Below are 18,616 nucleotides of genomic sequence, written 5' to 3'. Positions count from 1 at the left end.
CCTGACCCTGGCCACCTATAGAATGAAAGATAAAAAAAATATAAAGTTGGAAAACACAAAAAGAATAGGTAAGAAACAATGAAGATAAAGTGAAGGAGGAAGGAACAGGGGGTAGAGACAGGATTGGAAGAGGTAACAGTTGCAAATGTTCCAGAACCTGAAAAGATCTCCATCTCTAGAGTCAAAAATTGCAAAGAACAAACATGCAACAGAAGATACAGGTAAAGCCATTAAACTGATCCAATGAAGAGACTCTGTCTAGCGAGGTGCCCTAGCTAACCTCTGCCGTTCCTGCTTCTGCCTCTCCCTCCCCAGCAAACCCACAGATGCACACCCTCCGGCCACAGGGAACTATGGTCCAGTTAATCTAACCCAGACCATTCTGATCAGGCTTTCTTGGTTTAAATGAATGACATTTCAACCCATTCTGAAAGTGGGGAGGATATTGTAGACACCTGGATTAGAAAGAAAACTAAAATTGGAAAGCCATTTTTCTGGCCACATCAGAGGTTTCTGGCCAGCATTTAGACTGGACATGGCTGGGTACCTGCCCAAAAGGCAGTCAGTCATCTGTAGCCTGAGGAACAGGGGATGAAGGTCACAGGGTACCAAACATGACCATCACATAGAGCTGGGAGCATAGAGGCGATTATGATTAAGATCAGTGGTAGAGTTCCAGGTAACTCAGCAAGAAGTGTGTCGGTCAACACGGCAATTTGGCTGAAATGACAGTTAAAAATCAATCTACCTGTACCAATGTTAATTTCTTAATTTTGATAAAGGTATTTTGGCTACGTCAGATGTTATCATTGTGCAAAGATGGGTGAAAGAAACTGCAGTATCTTGTATATATTTAAATTATCTCAAAAATTATCTCTTCTATATATCTAAAATTCTTTGTAGAAAAAGTTATTTCAGGGACGCCTGGGTGGCTCAGTGGTGGAGCATCTGCCTTGGGCTCAGGGCGTTACCCTGAGGTCCTGGAATCGAGTCCCGCATTGGGTTCCTCACAGGGAGCCTGCTTCTCCCTCTGCCTGTGTCTCTGCCACTCTCTCCCTCTCATGAAGAAATAAAATCTTTAAAAAAAAGTTATCCCAGGGATCCCTGGGTGGCACAGCAGTTTAGCGCCTGCCTTTGGCCCAGGGCGCGATCCTGGAGACCCGGGATCGAATCCCACGTCGGGCTCCTGGTGCATGGAGCCTGCTTCTCCCTCTGCCTATGTCTCTGCCTCTCTCTGTGTGTGACTATCATAAATAAATAAAAATTTTAAAAAAAGTTATTTCAAAATGAATTATTATAAATAAAACTATTTCAAAATATAAAAAAAATTAAAAAGTGGAAAAATTGAACACATCTAGTCATTGTTTTTTCAATGGTTAGTATCTTAAGTACATCATGGAATGTTTTTGTGAGCCTAAATACACATTTTTAAGTATTATTTTTTCATATTTCAGACTTTTGAGGTCTTATCCTATTCTTCACAATTCAAGGACACCTGGGTGGTGGCTCAGTGGTTGAGTGTCTGCCTTCAGCTCAAGTCATGATCCCAAAGTCCTGGGATCGAGTCCTGCATTGGGCTCCTCAAGGAGCCTGCTTCTCCCTCTGCCTAAGTCTCTGCCTCTGTGTTTCTCATGAATAAATATTTTTTAAAAATTAAAAATAAAATTCAAATTCAGGGGTGCCTGGGTGGTTTAGTCAGCTGAGCATCCGACTCTTGATTTCGACTTGGATATGATCTCAGGGTCACAAGATCCAGCCCCATGTCAGACTCTTGGTAGAGTGTGAAGGCTGCTTAAGATACTCTCTCTCTCAGGTATCCCTGGGGGGCTCAGAGATTTAGCTGTCTGCCTTCGGCCCAGGGCGTGATCCTGGAGACCCGGGATCAAGTCCCACATTGGGCTCCTTGCATGGAGCCGGCTTCTCCTTCTGCCTGTGTCTCTGCCTCTCTCTCTCCCTGTGTGTCTCTCATTAATAAATAAATAAAATATTTATAAAAAAAGAAGATTCTCTTTCCTTCCCTTCCCTCTGCCCCCCCACCTCCTCACTTGCACACTAAGAAAAATAAAATAAAATTCAAATTCATTTGACGGTTATTACTGTTTTAACTGATAACTATAGAGAAAAATTAGGAAAACATAGATGTTCCATAATGAGAACCAATATGAAAAAACAGTGATTTGGATTAGAAATAACATGAGTCTGCAGAAATGGGTTAGGAATACATCTAAGCATCCCTTGCTGTCCCATCTGTTCTGTTTCTGAATTCAGACAGCAAGAGCTGGGTCAGTGAGGAATACCTGTAGTTGAAAATGCACAGTCATTGCAGGCTGATGGGGCAGGTTTTCTGTTATTCTCATGTGCACACTTTTTAATTTTTCTCTAAGAAAATGTTAAAATAAATGAAAATCATAAGAGGCAAGGAATTGAAATTTGTCAGGGCTTAGGTGTTTTCGTTTTTTTCCAATTAAATTTTTTCTAGTTAAAGCCAGTGTGATTGATTCTCTATTTCCTTTTTTTTCTTTTTTGTATTGAATAATGAAAGCGGCAAGACAGAGTATAAAATCACAGAAGATAGTGAAAGTCTAGAATTCTTTACAATACTTATTAAAATACATCAAATTGTTATTAAAAAATAATTCCATTTTATATCTGACCTATAAAAAACACATGAAGGTAAGGAGACATACTTGCTTTAATTTGAGCCTCTCATTACAACTTCCCTTGTTCTGAAAGTCTCTCTGTATCAGCACCTTCCCGCTGGTGTACTGCTGTTCACTGATACTTCATTGTTCTTTTTTTTTTTTTTTTTTTAAATAGCTGACCAGAACTTTCACTGTGGATGGCTGGTGATATCTAGAATCTAAGATGAATCCCTTTGTATTTCACTGTTTTTAGATGGCCCTCCAGGACTACAATTATAAAGATTCTATCTTTGACAAGAAAACTGTGGAGGGCAAATATATGTAAAGGGCCCTTTTACATGTCTGCCTGACGCATCTTCAAAACAGTCTTATCTTGGGGCACCTGGGTGGCTCAGTCGGTTGGGCGCCGGACTCTTGATTTCAGCTAGGATAGGATCTCAGCATCATGGGACCACACTCCCATGGGTATGCAGCCTGCTTGGGATTCTCTCTCTGCCTCTCCCCCCACCCACCCACCCCGCATATGTGCGAGCTCTTTCTCTCTCTCAAAAAAAAAGTCTTATCCCAAACTATGCTTCTGATGGTATGAACTGTAACACAGAGACTCCAATGAGGCTGTCACTCTGCCCTTAGCACAAACACAAGAAAGGCCAGATTAGCCCTCCTACTGATTTAAGTCACTAGTCTGTGTGTTACACCATTAAGTTGCTGCTGGCAGCTTAATCTGAAGATCCTATAAAATCATCGGAACATTTGATATATCTTTATAAATCTCAGACTTTCCCCCCGAACTTGAGGATGGGTTTCCAGGTTCCGTTCTACTTTCCTGTCTGGCAATAAACACCACAGCATGGAGATACTGCCTTAAAAGCTGCCAGTGTCCCCCACCCACGCCAAAAAAGAGGCATACTCTTAAAACTACAATCATTATATAAAATCTCAAATCATGACATAAAAAAATCTCCATCATTATATAAAAATCTCTGAACTAGACTCAGCAAATGTCTCAAAGTAGAAAAAAATAAAACATGATGACAGTTTTCAAAGGGAACTAGACTCTGCAGATTTCTCAATGTAGAGAACAGAAACCACAGGCATAATTCAGTGTTATATTTAAGAATGCTTCACCCCTCTTAAACTGTGCTGATATTCTAAGGGAATATATTATCACAGTGAGAGCACAGAGCAGGGCAGTTATTTTCTGGGGCAAATCAGCAAACACTGATGGTTACCAACTTCACAATTATTCCTCCTGCTTTCTTCCTTGCTGGCAGTGCCTATCTGTCCTTTAGAAGTTCAGAGTGTCAGAAAGTCCTCCTTCCATCCTCCTCTACAGCAGGGGCATGGCACAGAACCCATTCCTAACTCCTGAGGCTCACCCGAAAGAGCGGCAGCTAGCTGGCAGGGCTGTGGAAGTACGTACGGGAGCAAACTGCTGTTCTCCCACATAGCTCTTGGTTGTGTCTGGACATGACCCCTGGAACTGATGGAGCAATCTCCTGACCATGAGGAAAGATACCACCAAGCTGCTGATTGTAACACTGGGAAAGTTCTGATAGTATCACTGAGCCCTCTACCAACAACTGGAGGAGCCTTGCCTCCAGGCTTCTGGTTAGATAAAGGTTATCTCACTTAGTTTGTAGCTTTAGCCTAAGCCACTTTTCGTTGGATATTACTGCTTAAGGGCCAAAACATCCAACTAATACAGCTAGTAAGTATCTGTTCACTTTGAGATCCGAGAATTAGATCACTGCTACTTGGCTGACCCCAGCCACTTACCAGTGTCTCTGCCTTGATCCATTGTACTGCCTCATTCATGTTTTTCTTTTCTTTCACTAAGAGTGGACTCAATGTAATCACACTCACATTTGTACTTCATGATAAAGTCAGTTTCTTCACAACTTTTCACATGATGGCCAATGAGAAGGTGCTTTTTGCTTCTCCAGCACACAAATAAGTGTCTCAATTTTAGCATACATTTTCTTACTATTCAAACTCCAATCCCATATTACCCATTCAGATTACATTCAGCTCACGAGTGATCTGAAATTTCCAAAGAGAGGAGGGTGGGGTGCCTGGATGGCTCAGTTGGTTAAGTGTTCAACTCTTACTTTCAGCTCAGGTCATGATCTCAGGGTTGAGATGGAGCCCCACGTCCTGCTCCACGCTGAGCAGGGAGTCTGCTTGAGATTCTCTCTCTCTCTCCCCCTCTGCTCCTCCTCCTACTCTCTTTCTCTAAAATAAAATAAATAAATAAAATCTTTAAAATTTCAAAAGAGGAACTGTGAAAGCTAGGATAAAGATTTGTTGTTTTTTTTTTTAATTTTTATTTATTTATGATAGTTACAGAGAGAGAGAGAGGCAGAGACACAGGCAGAGGGAGAAGCAGGCTCCATGCACCGGGAGCCCGATGTGGGATTCGATCCCGGGTCTCCAGGATCGTGCCCTGGGCCAAAGGTAGGCGCCAAACCGCTGTGCCACCCAGGGATCCCAAGATTTGGTTTTATAAAGAGTATCTACATAGATAGATAAATGAAGCTGGGTGGGTGAGGCACTTGGATTGATGAATAATTGAATGTGTTATCCTTTTTACATATAAGGAAAACAAAAGATCTCAATTAAAAATAAAGGAAAAAACACAGACATAATGAATTGCACACAGGTGAGTTCAGAATCCCACCCTAGTACAGTTAATTTTTAAGAGACCTATCCATTTCTAGCATACTATGCTTAAAGAGATAAAGTTCCTACAATGAATTTTCGTATTTACTCACAACATGGAAAGAACTCTTAAGCGAGAGTTGATAAAACCTTTGTTGAATGTTATTCAGTAACGCAGTAAAATGAAAACTTGAACAAACTACACAGTAGATATAGGTGACATTTAATACAGTAGGATAAACAGTTTTTAAAAGGAAAAAGGCTACAAACCCTGAAAATTTCAGATCCTTTTCTGGGATATAGTTTGCTTTTTACTTACTGAAAAAAACATGCTCACTAAAGGGGACAAATGAAAATTACAAACTTTTCTGAAAATCAGTTAGAAGCACAAAAGCAAGTATTAGAAAAAATGTTCCTGAAAATTAGAGCACAAAAGCTTGAAAGATAATCCATCATGCACCAAAATGACCAAACTGGAAAGAAAAAAAGAACTAGAGGATACTCATTTTTCAACCAAATTGCTATTTGTTTTTTTGTTTTTGTTTTTGTTTTTTTTTTAAGATTTTATTCATTTATTCATGACAGAGAGAGAGGCAGAGACCCAGGCAGAGGGAGAAGCAGGCTCCATGCACGGAGCCCGACGCGGGACTTGATCCCCGGGTCTCCAGGATCACTCCCCAGGCCAAAGGCAGAGCTAAACCACTGAGCCACCGGAGCTGCCCTTGTTTTTTGTTTTTTGTTTTCAATGTATTTATTTATCTGAGAGAGAGAGAGATGGCGGGTGTGTGTGGGGGGGTTGGGGGGGAGGCAGAGGGAGAGAGAGAATCCCAAGCAGACTCCCTGCTGAGTGCAGAACCCAACACAGGTCTGATCCACAACCTTGAGATCATGGCCTAAGCCAAAATTAAGAGTTGCATGCTTAACCGACTGAGCCACCCAGGTGCCCCTCAATCAAACTGCTGTTTAATTATGATGATCAAATTATTTTTAACCCAACTGTATGCTAACCAATACTCTCAAATCATGGTCTCATTTACCTTCAGGTCTCTGCATATGGTGTTCCCTTAGTACAACATTCTCTTCTCTCCTCATATTCAACTGGCTGATTAACAAAGTACTACTAAGCACTTGTGAACTAAAACCTATTGAAACATAGGAACACCTGGCTAGTTCAGTCAGCAGAGCACTGCAACTCTTGATCTCTGGGTCATAAGTTCAAGCTCCATACTGGGCATGAAGACGACATAAAAATAAATTAATTAATTAAATGTCACAAATAAAATCTATTTTTAAGAAAACTATTAAAGTAAGAAAGATGGTGACCTAATAAAAGAAATATCAAGATTCCTAATTCCTTTTTTTTTTTAAGATTTTATTTATTTATTCATGAGAGACGCAGAGAGAGAGAGAGAGAGGCAGAGACACAGGCAGAGGGAGAAGCAGGCTCCATGAAGGGAGCCCGAGGTGGGACTTGATCCCAGGTTTCCAGGATCACGCCCTGGGCTGAAGGCGGCGCTAAACCGCTGAGCCACTTGGGCTACCCAAGATTCCTAGTTCCTTGTTTAGAAGTCATGGTTTATAAAATTAAATATTTGACTTGTCTACATAGAGTAACCAATTACATCAAATGGGAACAACTTTATAGGAAAACAAATTCTAACCACTGTTAAATTCTTCCTAAGTTCAAATTCAGTACTCATACTTGAGAAGGCAAAGTCATTCTGAGATGAGAAAGTCTGAAAACTGATGTTCTATGTAACAGGTTATTCACTGTAGCACTGCTATAACTTCAAGGTATTGGAAGCATGTCCATCAACGAGGGACTAGGAAAAATAATAATGGCACACACATACAATGAACTACTGTGCAATAACAAAAAACAAATGAGCAGTTAGGCAGTAAAATAGAATAATCTATTGGAAAGGAAGAAGTAAAACTATCTCCCTTTATATATGATCTTGTATATAGAAAATCCTAAGAAACCCACTAAAGTAATGATCAGAATAAATGAGCTTAGCAAGGTTAAAACATAAGAGATCAATATACAATAACCAATTCTATTTCTGTAACGTGAAAAGAAGAACTTAAAAAGGAAGTTAAGGAAACAATTCCAATTATAATAGCATCAAAATGAATAAAAGGCTCAATAAAAAACTTTTGTTTTTAAAGATTTATTTATTTATTTAAGAGAGCATGTATGTGCACAAGCGGGACAGGGAGGGGCAGAGGGAGAGACTCTCAAGTAGCACTCCCTGCTGAGTGCAGAGCCCCAAGATACAGACTCCATCTCACTGCCCTGAGATCATGACCTGGGCTAAAATAGTCAGACACACTTAACCAACTGAGCTACCCGTGCGCCCCTCAGTAATAAACCTAATGAAAGAAGTACAGACCTTTTTTTTTTTTTAAGATTTTATTTATTTATTCATGAGAGACACAGAGAGGCAGAGACCCATGCAGAAGGAGAAGCAGGCTCCATGCGGGAAGCCCAATGTGGGACTCGATCCCAGGACCCCGGGATCACACCCTGAGCTGAAGGCAAGACGTTCAACCACTGAGCCCCCTAAGCGCCCCCAGAAATACAGAACTTCTATTCTGAAAAGACAGAACACTGCTGAGAGCAATTTTTAAAGACCTAAACAAATGAAAAAACATCTCATGCTCATGGGTCAGAGATGTGGTATCATTAAAATACCACCCCCCAAATTGACCTACAGATTCAACACAATCCCATTCCAAAATTCTAGGCAGAATCAGAGCAGAAATTGACCACTTGATCCTAAAATTCATATGAAAAGTCAAGGGACTCAGTATAACCAAACAATCTTGAAAAAGAACAAAGAATACTCAACACTTCCCAATTTCAAAATCTACTACAAAGCTACAATACTCAAAATGGAGTTCTACTAGCATAAAGAGAGACATGTGAACAAGTGGGAAAGAACTCAAGAGTCCAGAAATAAATTCTCACATTTAGGTCAATTAATTTTTGATAGAGTATGAAGACAATTAAATGGGGAAAGAAATAGCCTTTTGAACAAACGGACATCCACAAGAATAAAATTGGATTCCTTTATCATTCCGTATAAAAAATCAACTCGATATCCATTTTGAGAACATTTTGTCCACTCCATATACAAAACTCATTCCATATACAAAAATCAACTCAATATCCATTTTAGTTCTTTTAATATATGAAAGAACTAAATGTAAAGACCTAAATATAAAAGCTAACACTATAAAACTCTTAGAAGAAAACACAGATGTAACTCTTCATGACCTCCAATTAGACAATCATTTCTTAGACATGCTAACAAAAGCACAAGCAACAAAACATTTATAAATTGGACAAAAAAAAAAAATTTTTGTGCTTCAAAAGACACCATCAAAAAAGAGAAAAAACAACAGAATAGTAGAAAACACTTGCAAATCATGTATTTGATAAGGTATTTGTGTTTTGGTTTTTTTTGTTATTTTTTTTTTTTTTTTAAGATTTTATTTATTTATTCATGAGAGACACAGAGAGAGAGGCAGAGACACAACACAGGGAGAGGGAGAAGCAGGCTCCATGCAGGGAGCACGATGCTGGACTCAATACCAAGGTCATGCCCTGGGCTGAAGGCAGATGCTCAACCACTCAGCCACCCAGGAGTCCCAATAAAATCTTTTTTTTTTTTTTTTTTAATGGGAAAAGGAAATGAATAGACATTTCTCCAAGAAAACATATGCAAATGAGCACATGAAAAGATGTTCAACATCATTAGCCACCAAAGGAATGCAAGTCAAAACTAAAATGAGCTATCACTTCACCCCCAGATAATACTATGTGTTGGGGAGGATGCAGAGAAAATGCATTCCTCATTCACTACTAGCAAGAATTAAAATGGGTAGTCTGTGGAAAACAGTTTGGCAGTTTCTCAAGGTTAAAACCTTTTTTTCCAAAAGGTTAAACAGCAATTCCATTCCTAAATATATATCCAAGAGGAGTGAAAACACATGTCCACACAAAAACTTGCACAAGATGTTCATAACAGCATTATTCACAACAGCCAAAAAGTGAAAGTAATCCAAATGTCCACGATGGATTAAAAAATGTGATAAAGCCATACAGTGAATACTATTTAGCCATAAAAAGAAATGAAATACTGATCCATGCTACAACATAGATGAAATCTTTACATTATCCTAAGTAAGAGAAGCCAGTCACAAAGGGCTAGGTATTGTACCATTTGGTCTAAAGGAAATGTCCAGAAGAGACAAGTATAAACAGACACAAGGTGGAAAATATGTATTACTTTTTCAAATCACTTTTTAAAATGCTATGTTCTTTTATTTTTATGCTAAGTCTTTCTAAATCTTAAAATTCTTCTTCTGAAATATTCTTAAAAGCACTTGAAAACACAAAAGCATGCAATACATCAAAGAGAAATGACCTAGAATTCTAAAACAGCTAAGGAAAACTCATAAATGTCAAAGGCAGAAAATTGATTTGTCTTTGTTGAACATTATCAAATGACCAAAACTCCCTCCAAGTTAAATTCTGGCTTCCTTTTGAAATGGAAATTACTACTAATTAAACTTTAATTTGCAAAATAACTGTATATTTTATAGAGGCAATCATCAAGGTAACCTGTAGAATTGTTGAATCACTCCATTGTACACCTGCAACTAATATAACACTGTACGCTAACCATACTGGAATTTAAAATAAAACAGATCATCAAGGTAAAGCTGAAACTCACGAGACCTTACATCACCAATTAAACTAAATGCAACACATACTTCAAATATTTCTTGGCCTTGCGGCAATAGAGTAACTCTGGTGTGAAATACACAGGTTTGAGTCTCAGCCCACTATTTACCAGCTAGGCGACCACCAACAATCTACTTGGTCTGGGAGCTTCAGTGCCCTCTTGCATTAAATCAGGAATTATAATACCTACTTTAGCTTAAAAAGAAATACTCGAACTACTTACTAAATGGGGGGAGGGAGAGTAGTGTTGTTTGGAAATTGTCACTCTTTAAACATCTGAAAAAATTTTTTATGACTTCTAAAACATAACGAAGACTTAAGAAATGAAAGCATCTAGGTTCATAGGGTTCTCGTGGAGCCATTTTGTAAGGCATTTATACACAGGAGGCTGTCCTGGCTTAAAAATGATCTCCTCGCTACTTCCATAGCCTTTCTGACTTTTGAATTCAGATGAATAAAACTTGGAAGAAGCAAAGTTAAACATTTATTTTTCTGAAGGCTATGGTTATCACGAATGAGATAAACAGGGTAATAAAACTAAGCTTTTAAAACCACTTTCCCCAGAACATACCAAAGAATTTAATTTGAAGAGAAAAAATGTCCACACGTTTACTGATGCTAGTCCACTTTATTCTAAAATTTTAGGATTTGGGGTTTGGTTTTCATGGGCTTTTTTGTTTTGGTTTTTGCTTCTTTTCTCTTTTTTTTTGCAATGTAAAATGAGGCCATCAAGTGAAAAGCAAATTGGTACCTTCATTTTCTTAACCAAGAAGACAAATCCAGGTTTCAGTTCAGAGAATAGTTTTCACTGGAAAACAACCAATAGAAATAATGACACATTTATCTATACCAAACAAGATAAAATATTCTTGGCGTTGAGAGCACCGAGAGGGCTTAGCAATCTAACCCACGCAGGTTTCCCTTCACACCTGTCAGCGCCTTGTAGGAATCATGGCCATTCTCTACCACGGCGTAACAGAGTGAGGAAAGCGAGGTCGCTTCACAGGTCAAAAAGGAACACTTTAAAACCAGCAAAGTAGGGATGCCTGGGTGGTGCAGCGGTTTGGCGCCTGCCTTTGGCCCAAGCGTGCGATCCTGGAGACCCGGGATTGAATCCTACGTCGGGCTAACGGTGCATGGAGCCTGCTTCTCCCTCTGCCTATGTCTGCCTCTCTCTCTCTGTGTGACTATCATAAATTATAAATAAAAGAATAAAAAAATTTTTTAAATAAATAAAACCAGCAAAGTACACAGGGACAACTACAGCCGGGCATGTGGCCTCTGGTCGGTACCTCGTCTAACAGACGGGGTCCACGGCTTGAAGCCGCGCGGCCCACCCGGAGGGCAGGGCGCAGCGCCCTGCAGGGGCCAGCGCCCCGGGTCGCGGCCCCAGGACTGCAGAGGCCGCTGCAGCCCCAGGCCCAGGTCTGCAGAGGCCGCTCCAGGCCGACCCCGGGTCGCAGCCCCAGGTCTGCAGAGGCCGCTGCAGCTCCAGGCCCAGGCCCAGGCCCAGGCCCAGGCCCAGGCCCGCAGAGCCCGCTCCAGGCCCGACCCCGGGTCGCGGCCCCAGGTCTGCAGAAGCCGCTCCAGGCCGACCCCGGGTCGCAGCCCCAGGTCTGCTGAGGCCGATGCAGCCCCAGGCCCAGGTCTGCAGCGGTCGCTCCAGGCCCAGGCCCAGGTCTGCAGAGGCCGCTCCAGGCCCAACCTCAGGTCATGGCCCCAGGTCTGCAGAGGCCGCTCCAGGCCCGACCCCGGGTCACGGCCCCAGGTCTGCAGAGGCCGCTGCAGCTCCAGGCCCGCAGAGGCCGCTCTGGGCCGCGAGGGCCGCCTTCCACCCTGACAGCGCCCGGGGCTGCGCGGGGCAGCGCCGACGGCTCCCCGGGGGCTCGGGCCGCGGGGAGGGAGTCCCCAGTCCCCCCCCCGCCGCTCCTCGGGCTGCCGGCCGCCGGAGCTCGGGCGGGGGAGCGGCACCGGTGACTCACCCCGCGCGGCGCGCGCCAGGCCTCGGCGCCTCCCCCGCGGGCCTGGGACCCGCGGCTCAGCGCCCCCCAGAGGCGGGAGAGCCCCTGCCCCTGCCCCGCCGGCCCCTCCTCGGGCTGCCCCCCGCCCCCCGCGGGCTCCTCCCCGGACTGCCTCCTCCTCCCCCCGCGGCCCCCCCTCCAGGAGTCTCCCCCACGAGCCCTCCCCCTCCCCCGGCTGCCCTCTCCCCCCGGCGGCCCCCTCCTCCCCCCGCGGCCCCCCTCCCCGAGCTGTACCCCCTTCCTGGGCGGCCCCCCCTTCCCCCGGCTGCCCCCCTTCTTCCCGGGCTGCCTCCTGCTCCCCCCGCGGCTCCCCCATCCCCGGGCTGCCCCCTCCCCCGCGGGCCCCTCCCCGGGCGGACCCTCCCCGCGGGCCCTCCCCCTTCCCCCGGCTGCCCCCCCGTTCCCGGGCTGCCTCCCGCTCCCCCCGCGGCCCCCCCTCCCCGGGACGAGGCCGGGGGCGCGCACAGACCTGAGGCACCGCCTCCGCGCGGGTCCGCTCCTCCCGCCGGGCCGTCGCCCCGCCCCCGCCGCGCGAGCATGCGCACTCGGCCCCGCCCCGCCCCCGCCCGGCCCCGCCCCGCCCCCGCGCCCCGGGCCCCGCGAGGCCGCGCTGAGGCGGAGACCCGGCTCCCGGGGGGCGCGCCCCGCCCCGCCCCGCCCCGCCCCGCCCGTCGCAGGCCGCCCGGGCCGCGGCCCCGAAGCCCGTCCTCCCGCGCGGCGGCGGGCGCCCGAGGGGAGGGGACAGCCGGGGGAGGAAGCCGCCGCTTAAAAGGGCGGCGCGGCCGGGCCGAGCTCCCTGCGCCCGCGGCCCCCGCCCGCCGCCGCCGCCGCCGCCGCCGCCATGTACCGCCGCCTGGGCGAAGCGCTGCTGCTGCCCCGCGCGGGGCCCGCCGCCCTGGCCTCCGCCGCCTCCGCCGCCCCCGACGCCGCCGCGCTGCGGGGCCGCGCCCGCCCGCAGCCCCCCGCCGCCCCGCCGCCCGCGCGGAGGCACTACAGCGAGGCGGCGGCCGACCGCGAGGACGACCCCAACTTCTTCAAGATGGTGGAGGGCTTCTTCGACCGCGGCGCCAGCATCGTGGAGGACAAGCTGGTGGAGGACCTGCGGACGCGCGAGAGCGAGGAGCAGCGGCGGAACCGGGTGCGCGGCATCCTGCGCATCATCAAGCCCTGCAACCATGTGCTCAGCCTGTCCTTCCCCATCCGCCGCGACGACGGCTCCTGGGAGGTCATCGAGGGCTACCGGGCCCAGCACAGCCAGCACCGCACGCCCTGCAAGGGAGGTGAGCCCGCGGCGCCCCCCCGCCCCCCGTCCTCCCCCGCGCGCCCTGCAGGGGAGGGGAGCCCGCGGCGCACGCCCCTGCCCGCCGCCCCCCGGCCTCCACCTCTGCCGCCGACCTGCCCCCCGACCCCCGGCCCCCGCCCCCCGTCCTCCCCCACGACCCCTGCCCGGGCCCAGCACAGCCGGCACCGCGCGCCCTGCAGGGGAGGTGAGCCCGCGGCGCCCCGCCCCTCCTCGCCCCCACCCCCAGCCGTCGTCCTGCCCCCTGCCTCGGTCGCGGGCATCCCCCACTGCCCTCCTCGCCCTCCCCCCCGCCCGGGTCATGGGCATCACCCCCTCCTCGCACCCCCCAGCCGTCGTCCTGCACCTGCCGGGTCGCGGGCACCCCCGCCCCTCCTCGTCCTCCTCCCCTCCTCGCCGCCCCCCGCCCCAGGCCGGGTCGCGGGCATCCTCCCCTCGCCCAACCCTCCTCGCCGCTCCCCCCCCCCGGTCCCCCCGGTCGCGGCACCCCGGGCTCGGCTGCGGATGCGGGCGGCGGCTCCGTGCTCGCGGGTGCAGGAGGCCGGGTGGGCCCGGCGAACGCCCTTCTGGAAATGGGAATGGCCGGCCGGATCTGACGGTGCCTTTTTCAAGTTTTTGTGAGCTTCTATGAGTCACCGGAACGCAAACTATGAGATAATTATTTCCAGGGTGGTTTTTTTGTTTTTTTTATACGCTCCTTTTCACATCCGCGACAGACGATCGGGAGACCTACAGAGTGAATTTGCCTTTTCGGTTTGAAATCTAGACCGTGTACTAACAGATGACTTCACTAATGACACGTTGGTCTTTTAAGGCGAGTTATTTTTCTGCCCTGACAGCTTCTGTTTTGCGCACACACACACCAAACAAAAAAAAAAAGCGATACACGAGCAAGGTATCATCTCCGACAAACAAACACCAGGCGCCGTGACAGTAAATCTAAAGGGTGTAGAATGCAGGCCGGCCCGCCAGCCAATGGAATGAAATAGCCCTGGGGGTGTGTACTGGTCCTGGCTAGCACCAGATTTGAGCTTGGGGAGAAGATAAGTACTGGAGAAAGGAGCTGAGTCGATTACAATTTGGTAGTTACCCAGTTATCCTGCAGTTAAACTTGGGAATATCTGTACATTTGGCTTCTATACTGTCAGATTGCTTCCCTTGAGGAAATAAACTCTTAAAAAATTTTTTTCCCCAAGAAATTGCACAATACATGTTTAAAGGTGTCTAGGCATAACCTAGAAAGAAGGCACAATCGCTTTTTTTCTACTGAAAGAGAATGATGTCCGATAAAAGGCCCAGGAAGTTGAAGTCTTGCTGGAGGCTGCTTGGCTAACAAGCACAGAGAGGATGTTGGGCTGGACCCTTTGTCTCCACGAGCCTTCTATTCTACTAGCCGAAGTCTAAGGATAGTTTTTAAAAATCTCTCTACTAGAGAAATTTGAGCCCTGCTGGCCCTTCCAGCCTGGGAACAAAGGTTGCCTGAAACTGTTTAATGTTTTACTTGCTAAATCTGCATTGACCCCACCCTCTTCTGGGACATACCTTTAGAGCTTAATTATCCTCTAGCTCCCTTTCCTCTTCTCAAACTTACGTTTGAGCCACTTTGACCTCTAATTTCCCTTTGTGCCTATAAAATTACATAAAAAGTGCAATCTCCGCCATCCTCTTCCTTCTTCCTACCACTCCCTTATTCTCTTAAACAAGAATACACGTTTTAGACTCCCAAGAAAACCAAACAAGGATGTTGGAGAAAGAGAAGTTAGCAAACACTAAATTGCAGTGTTTCTTTAAAATGGCCGTCTAGTTTATATTACTATCCTCTTGGCAATATTTTCCAGTCACTTGAGATAAGCAAATAAACCAGTATGTGTGTTTTTCTGCAGGATCTGATTTTGTGTCCTTGAAGTTCTTTATAATCCTGTGGTCTTTATAGGCCAAGCCCTCTCCTATCTTTAAAAATCTCAACTCCACAAATTTACTAAAGCAACTAAGATTTGCCATAGTTTGTCAGTCCTCCTTCTCCTGTTGTCACAGCAGTTGTGATACCAAAATACTGAACCTAGCAACAAACCGCATCAGCCATATTGAGGCACTGATACCGTAGCACTTGCTTGTCCTGAAGTGTAAGATACAATTCTCTCCTCAATTTATCCCATTTACCAAAAGGCATGTACTGAAAGCACTGTCAACTCCCAGCATATAAACACAGAAACCGAATTGCAACTAATAACTAGTAGCAGGCATTGGAAGATAACATGGAAGAAAATTGGCCTCTATAAAGTGATAAATTTATTATCTTAAGAAAGTTGAAAACTTTAAGGAGGTAATAGGATTGGGAAGGGTTATATAGCTATGAAGGCCCTTGAAATATTTTGATGTGCTTAACATAACGATCAGTGTGCTAAATAGTTGATCAGCAAAATTTGAATAATGTGGACTTAACCTTTTGCTTTCCTGACACTACAAGATCTTCCCATTTTATCACCTTTATCTGACACAAAGAATGTATATGCCAGGAGCACCGTATTCTGGTAGTTTTTGTCTCCAATTAAACATTTAAAGCTGGGTTGTTTGGGGGGTTTTAATTGTTGACCTCATGGATTGCACTCTGGTCTTAGAAATATAGAATATATTAGGTGATTGAAATTTTTAAGGATCCTTTGAATAATCCCTGTGACTTCAGTACATCTTGCCCTTTTAAGCACACTTTTCTCTCACCGCCTCTACTGCCTTCTCTACCATTGTTCTCACACACACACACACACACAAGCCTTGTCTGCTCCTCTTCATCCCATTCATCACCCTCAGTGTTCTGCATCTAATCTTTCCTTGAGCAACTTTCTACCTGACTTTTCCAAAATACCATTTTCAAGGTTGAAGCAAAGTAACAATCTAATTATAATCTGTGTGAGGGTAACAGGTGGTTTTGAGACCTGGGGGTGGCTGATGTGTGTACTTTATTCCAAGTAAATATTTAATAAGACATTTTGGGGTTTTTGCCTCTTCCCCACAAGGGATTTTTGACTGAAGCCATAAAATTTGCATCTCTTAAGGATTTGCAAAAGAATATGTTATAGGCTCTGAAGGGAAGTTTTAAGAGCAGCCTAAATATTTTCAGTAAAATGAATGTTGTGGGAATTTCTGCTTTGAGAAGACTTTTTCAAAGTTTCCTACATGTTTGAAAACATTATCACTGATTGTTCCTGTTAACTTTCTCGAAATAAATTCTGTATTTTATTGGCCTGTGGTTCTGCCTGAGACCAATATAGTGCCTTTTCAGAAAGTGTATCTTTGGCGAGAGAAGTACAGATTGATAATAGCAATTCATTGATGTAGGAGCAATTTAACTTTCCCAGCTTGTCCTCCCCTATCTTCTTCATATTAAAACTAATATTAACCTAGAAGTCCCTGTTACTCTTCCTTCCATCATAGAACTTTCTAAAATTAACATAATTTTAAATAAAGCTAATAGATTCTAAGTGGAATAGTGTGATACACTGACCCTAAATCTTTGGCTTAACTGTAAATATCAGTACCAAAACTCTGTTAACCCATTGACTTGTTTTTAAAGAGCCAAAATGCAAAAAAGGAAACAGTGGGAGGTAGACGGTCTTTGTTCTTGTCTCTAGGGGACAGGATGCAGGGGTGGAGGCCTTGGGAGGCTGCTCTGGATTGGAGTCAGTGTAATATTAGTCCGTGGTCCTCTGGGCTGTGATGGTGCGGTGAATGGTAGTACTTTGGAGGAAGACTGCAGAAAGTACTGATCCTGTTTAGAAAACAACACATGCATGCTCTGCCTTTACTGGGGAAAAAAAAAATTCTGACTTCTGTGCCAGGTTAACAACCATCAAAACTTGGGTAACTTTGGTTTTTGTTTGTTTGTTTAAGATTTTATTTCTTTTTGAAAGACACAGAGAAAGGCAGAGACATGTAGGCAGAAGGAGAAGCAGGCAGGGAGCCTGATGTGGGACTGGATCCCAGGACCCCAGGGCCACACCCTGAGTCAGGGGCAGGTGCTCAACCACCTAGCCACCCAGGCATCACCCAGGCATCCCGGTAACTTTGAATAAACTCTCACATTCTCTAATATTCTTGAAGTGTGAGTGTGTGTCTGCATCTGCTCCCACGAGATAAAATGTAGCCTTAAATTTAGGATTTAACTCAATCTGAAAGTTCCACTAGAAGACAAGTAATTTGTAATGTGCTCTTCCCCGCAGCCCTCATCCCTGAGGTTTCTGTGGTTGCTGCCCCACTGCTGCTCTTTTTAATCCTTTTAAATTAAATCCAGAACTGGGTTGCCATCATAGAGGCCCTTGAATTTCATAGAAGCCAAATGCATGTGACCTGCCCCCATCCCGCACCTCGAGTAGTAAACGAGGTTAGTGGCGGCGACTCCGCGTCCGATGGCCCTCAGGCCTTCCCCTCACTTGGTCCAAATCCCCGTAGCTGGCCAGCTTTGGCAGCAAAAAGCCCATATGCGGGCACACAACCACGGCCCTCTCATTATGCAGGGAACACACTGCGGGAATTGGAGCATCAACAATTGGAGGACAAGCACCAGTGTATTAAACCCCAATGAAATTGGCAGTGCTTGAATTTTAAGTACAATAAATAAAAAATGAACATGGACTTTCTGACCTATAGAGGGAAGAAATTGGGTATGCAGCTATTGATGATGATTTAGGTCAAGAAAATTGTTTTTTGTCCAATGATGTTAAAGGTGCTGAGGGTTCGGCCAGAAACCAATAAAGCCCAAAACACTAGCTTTTTGGTTGTTGAAGAATTCCTAGGCAATAGCCTGACCTGGGGCTTCTGGGGCCGTGTGGGTTTTTTCCATTTATTTTGCATAATAATTAGATTTTTGTTTTATAAAAAAGATTTCGGACCTCATATCACCTCAATAAAGGATTCGATTCCTAAACAGCCCATGATGGCTGTACCCAAGAAACTCCTGTTAAAATACTTGCATAGCCTTCAAATGTTCAAATAGCAGTTAACAGTTATAAAATGAAAAATGAAGCAGCTCTGCCCCCAGATCTTCCCCATAAAATAACTGAACAATTTTCTATCCGAAGCCATTCCCTAAAACTGACGTTGCTGTCCCAGCGAGGCAGAGTTGTCCCCTCTCCAGAGGCAGACATGAATGCAGGTTGCAGTCCCGTGAGGGCTGAAGCGTTCATCTACAGGATCATAGATGGGATCATAGACGGGATGTAAAAGGGCCCGTTAGGGCCGGGCC

General features: G+C 45.6%; 2 protein-coding genes across 12 annotated transcripts in view; one reads left to right on the top strand and one right to left on the bottom strand.

The window, feature by feature from the left end:
- Positions 1-12,620, bottom strand: part of SHLD2 (shieldin complex subunit 2) — a 77,290-nt gene extending 64,670 nt beyond the window's left edge. For 8 of the 11 annotated variants that reach the window (XR_013378005.1, XM_077895278.1, XM_077895274.1 and 5 more), the window contains exon 1: positions 12,547-12,620. The gene's annotated coding sequence lies outside the window, so the exon portion shown is untranslated. Of the gene's footprint in view, positions 1-10,807; positions 11,244-12,546 lie in introns of those variants that run through there. The other 3 variants (XM_077895276.1, XM_077895275.1, XM_077895277.1) reach the window with 3 other exon arrangements.
- A 283-nt stretch (positions 12,621-12,903) lies between these two features.
- Positions 12,904-18,616, top strand: part of GLUD1 (glutamate dehydrogenase 1) — a 34,360-nt gene continuing 28,647 nt past the window's right edge. Inside the window, exon 1 of the mRNA XM_077895271.1 lies at positions 12,904-13,357. Coding sequence (XP_077751397.1) covers positions 12,919-13,357 — 439 coding nt within the window. The 5' untranslated portion in view covers positions 12,904-12,918. The remainder of the gene's footprint in view (positions 13,358-18,616) is intronic.

The sequence above is a fragment of the Canis aureus genome, chromosome 4, assembly GCF_053574225.1.
Source record: "Canis aureus isolate CA01 chromosome 4, VMU_Caureus_v.1.0, whole genome shotgun sequence".
Taxonomy (NCBI): domain Eukaryota; kingdom Metazoa; phylum Chordata; class Mammalia; order Carnivora; family Canidae; genus Canis; species Canis aureus.
The sequence above is the reverse complement of the archived record's forward strand: the minus strand, read 5'-3'. Positions and strand labels throughout refer to the sequence as shown.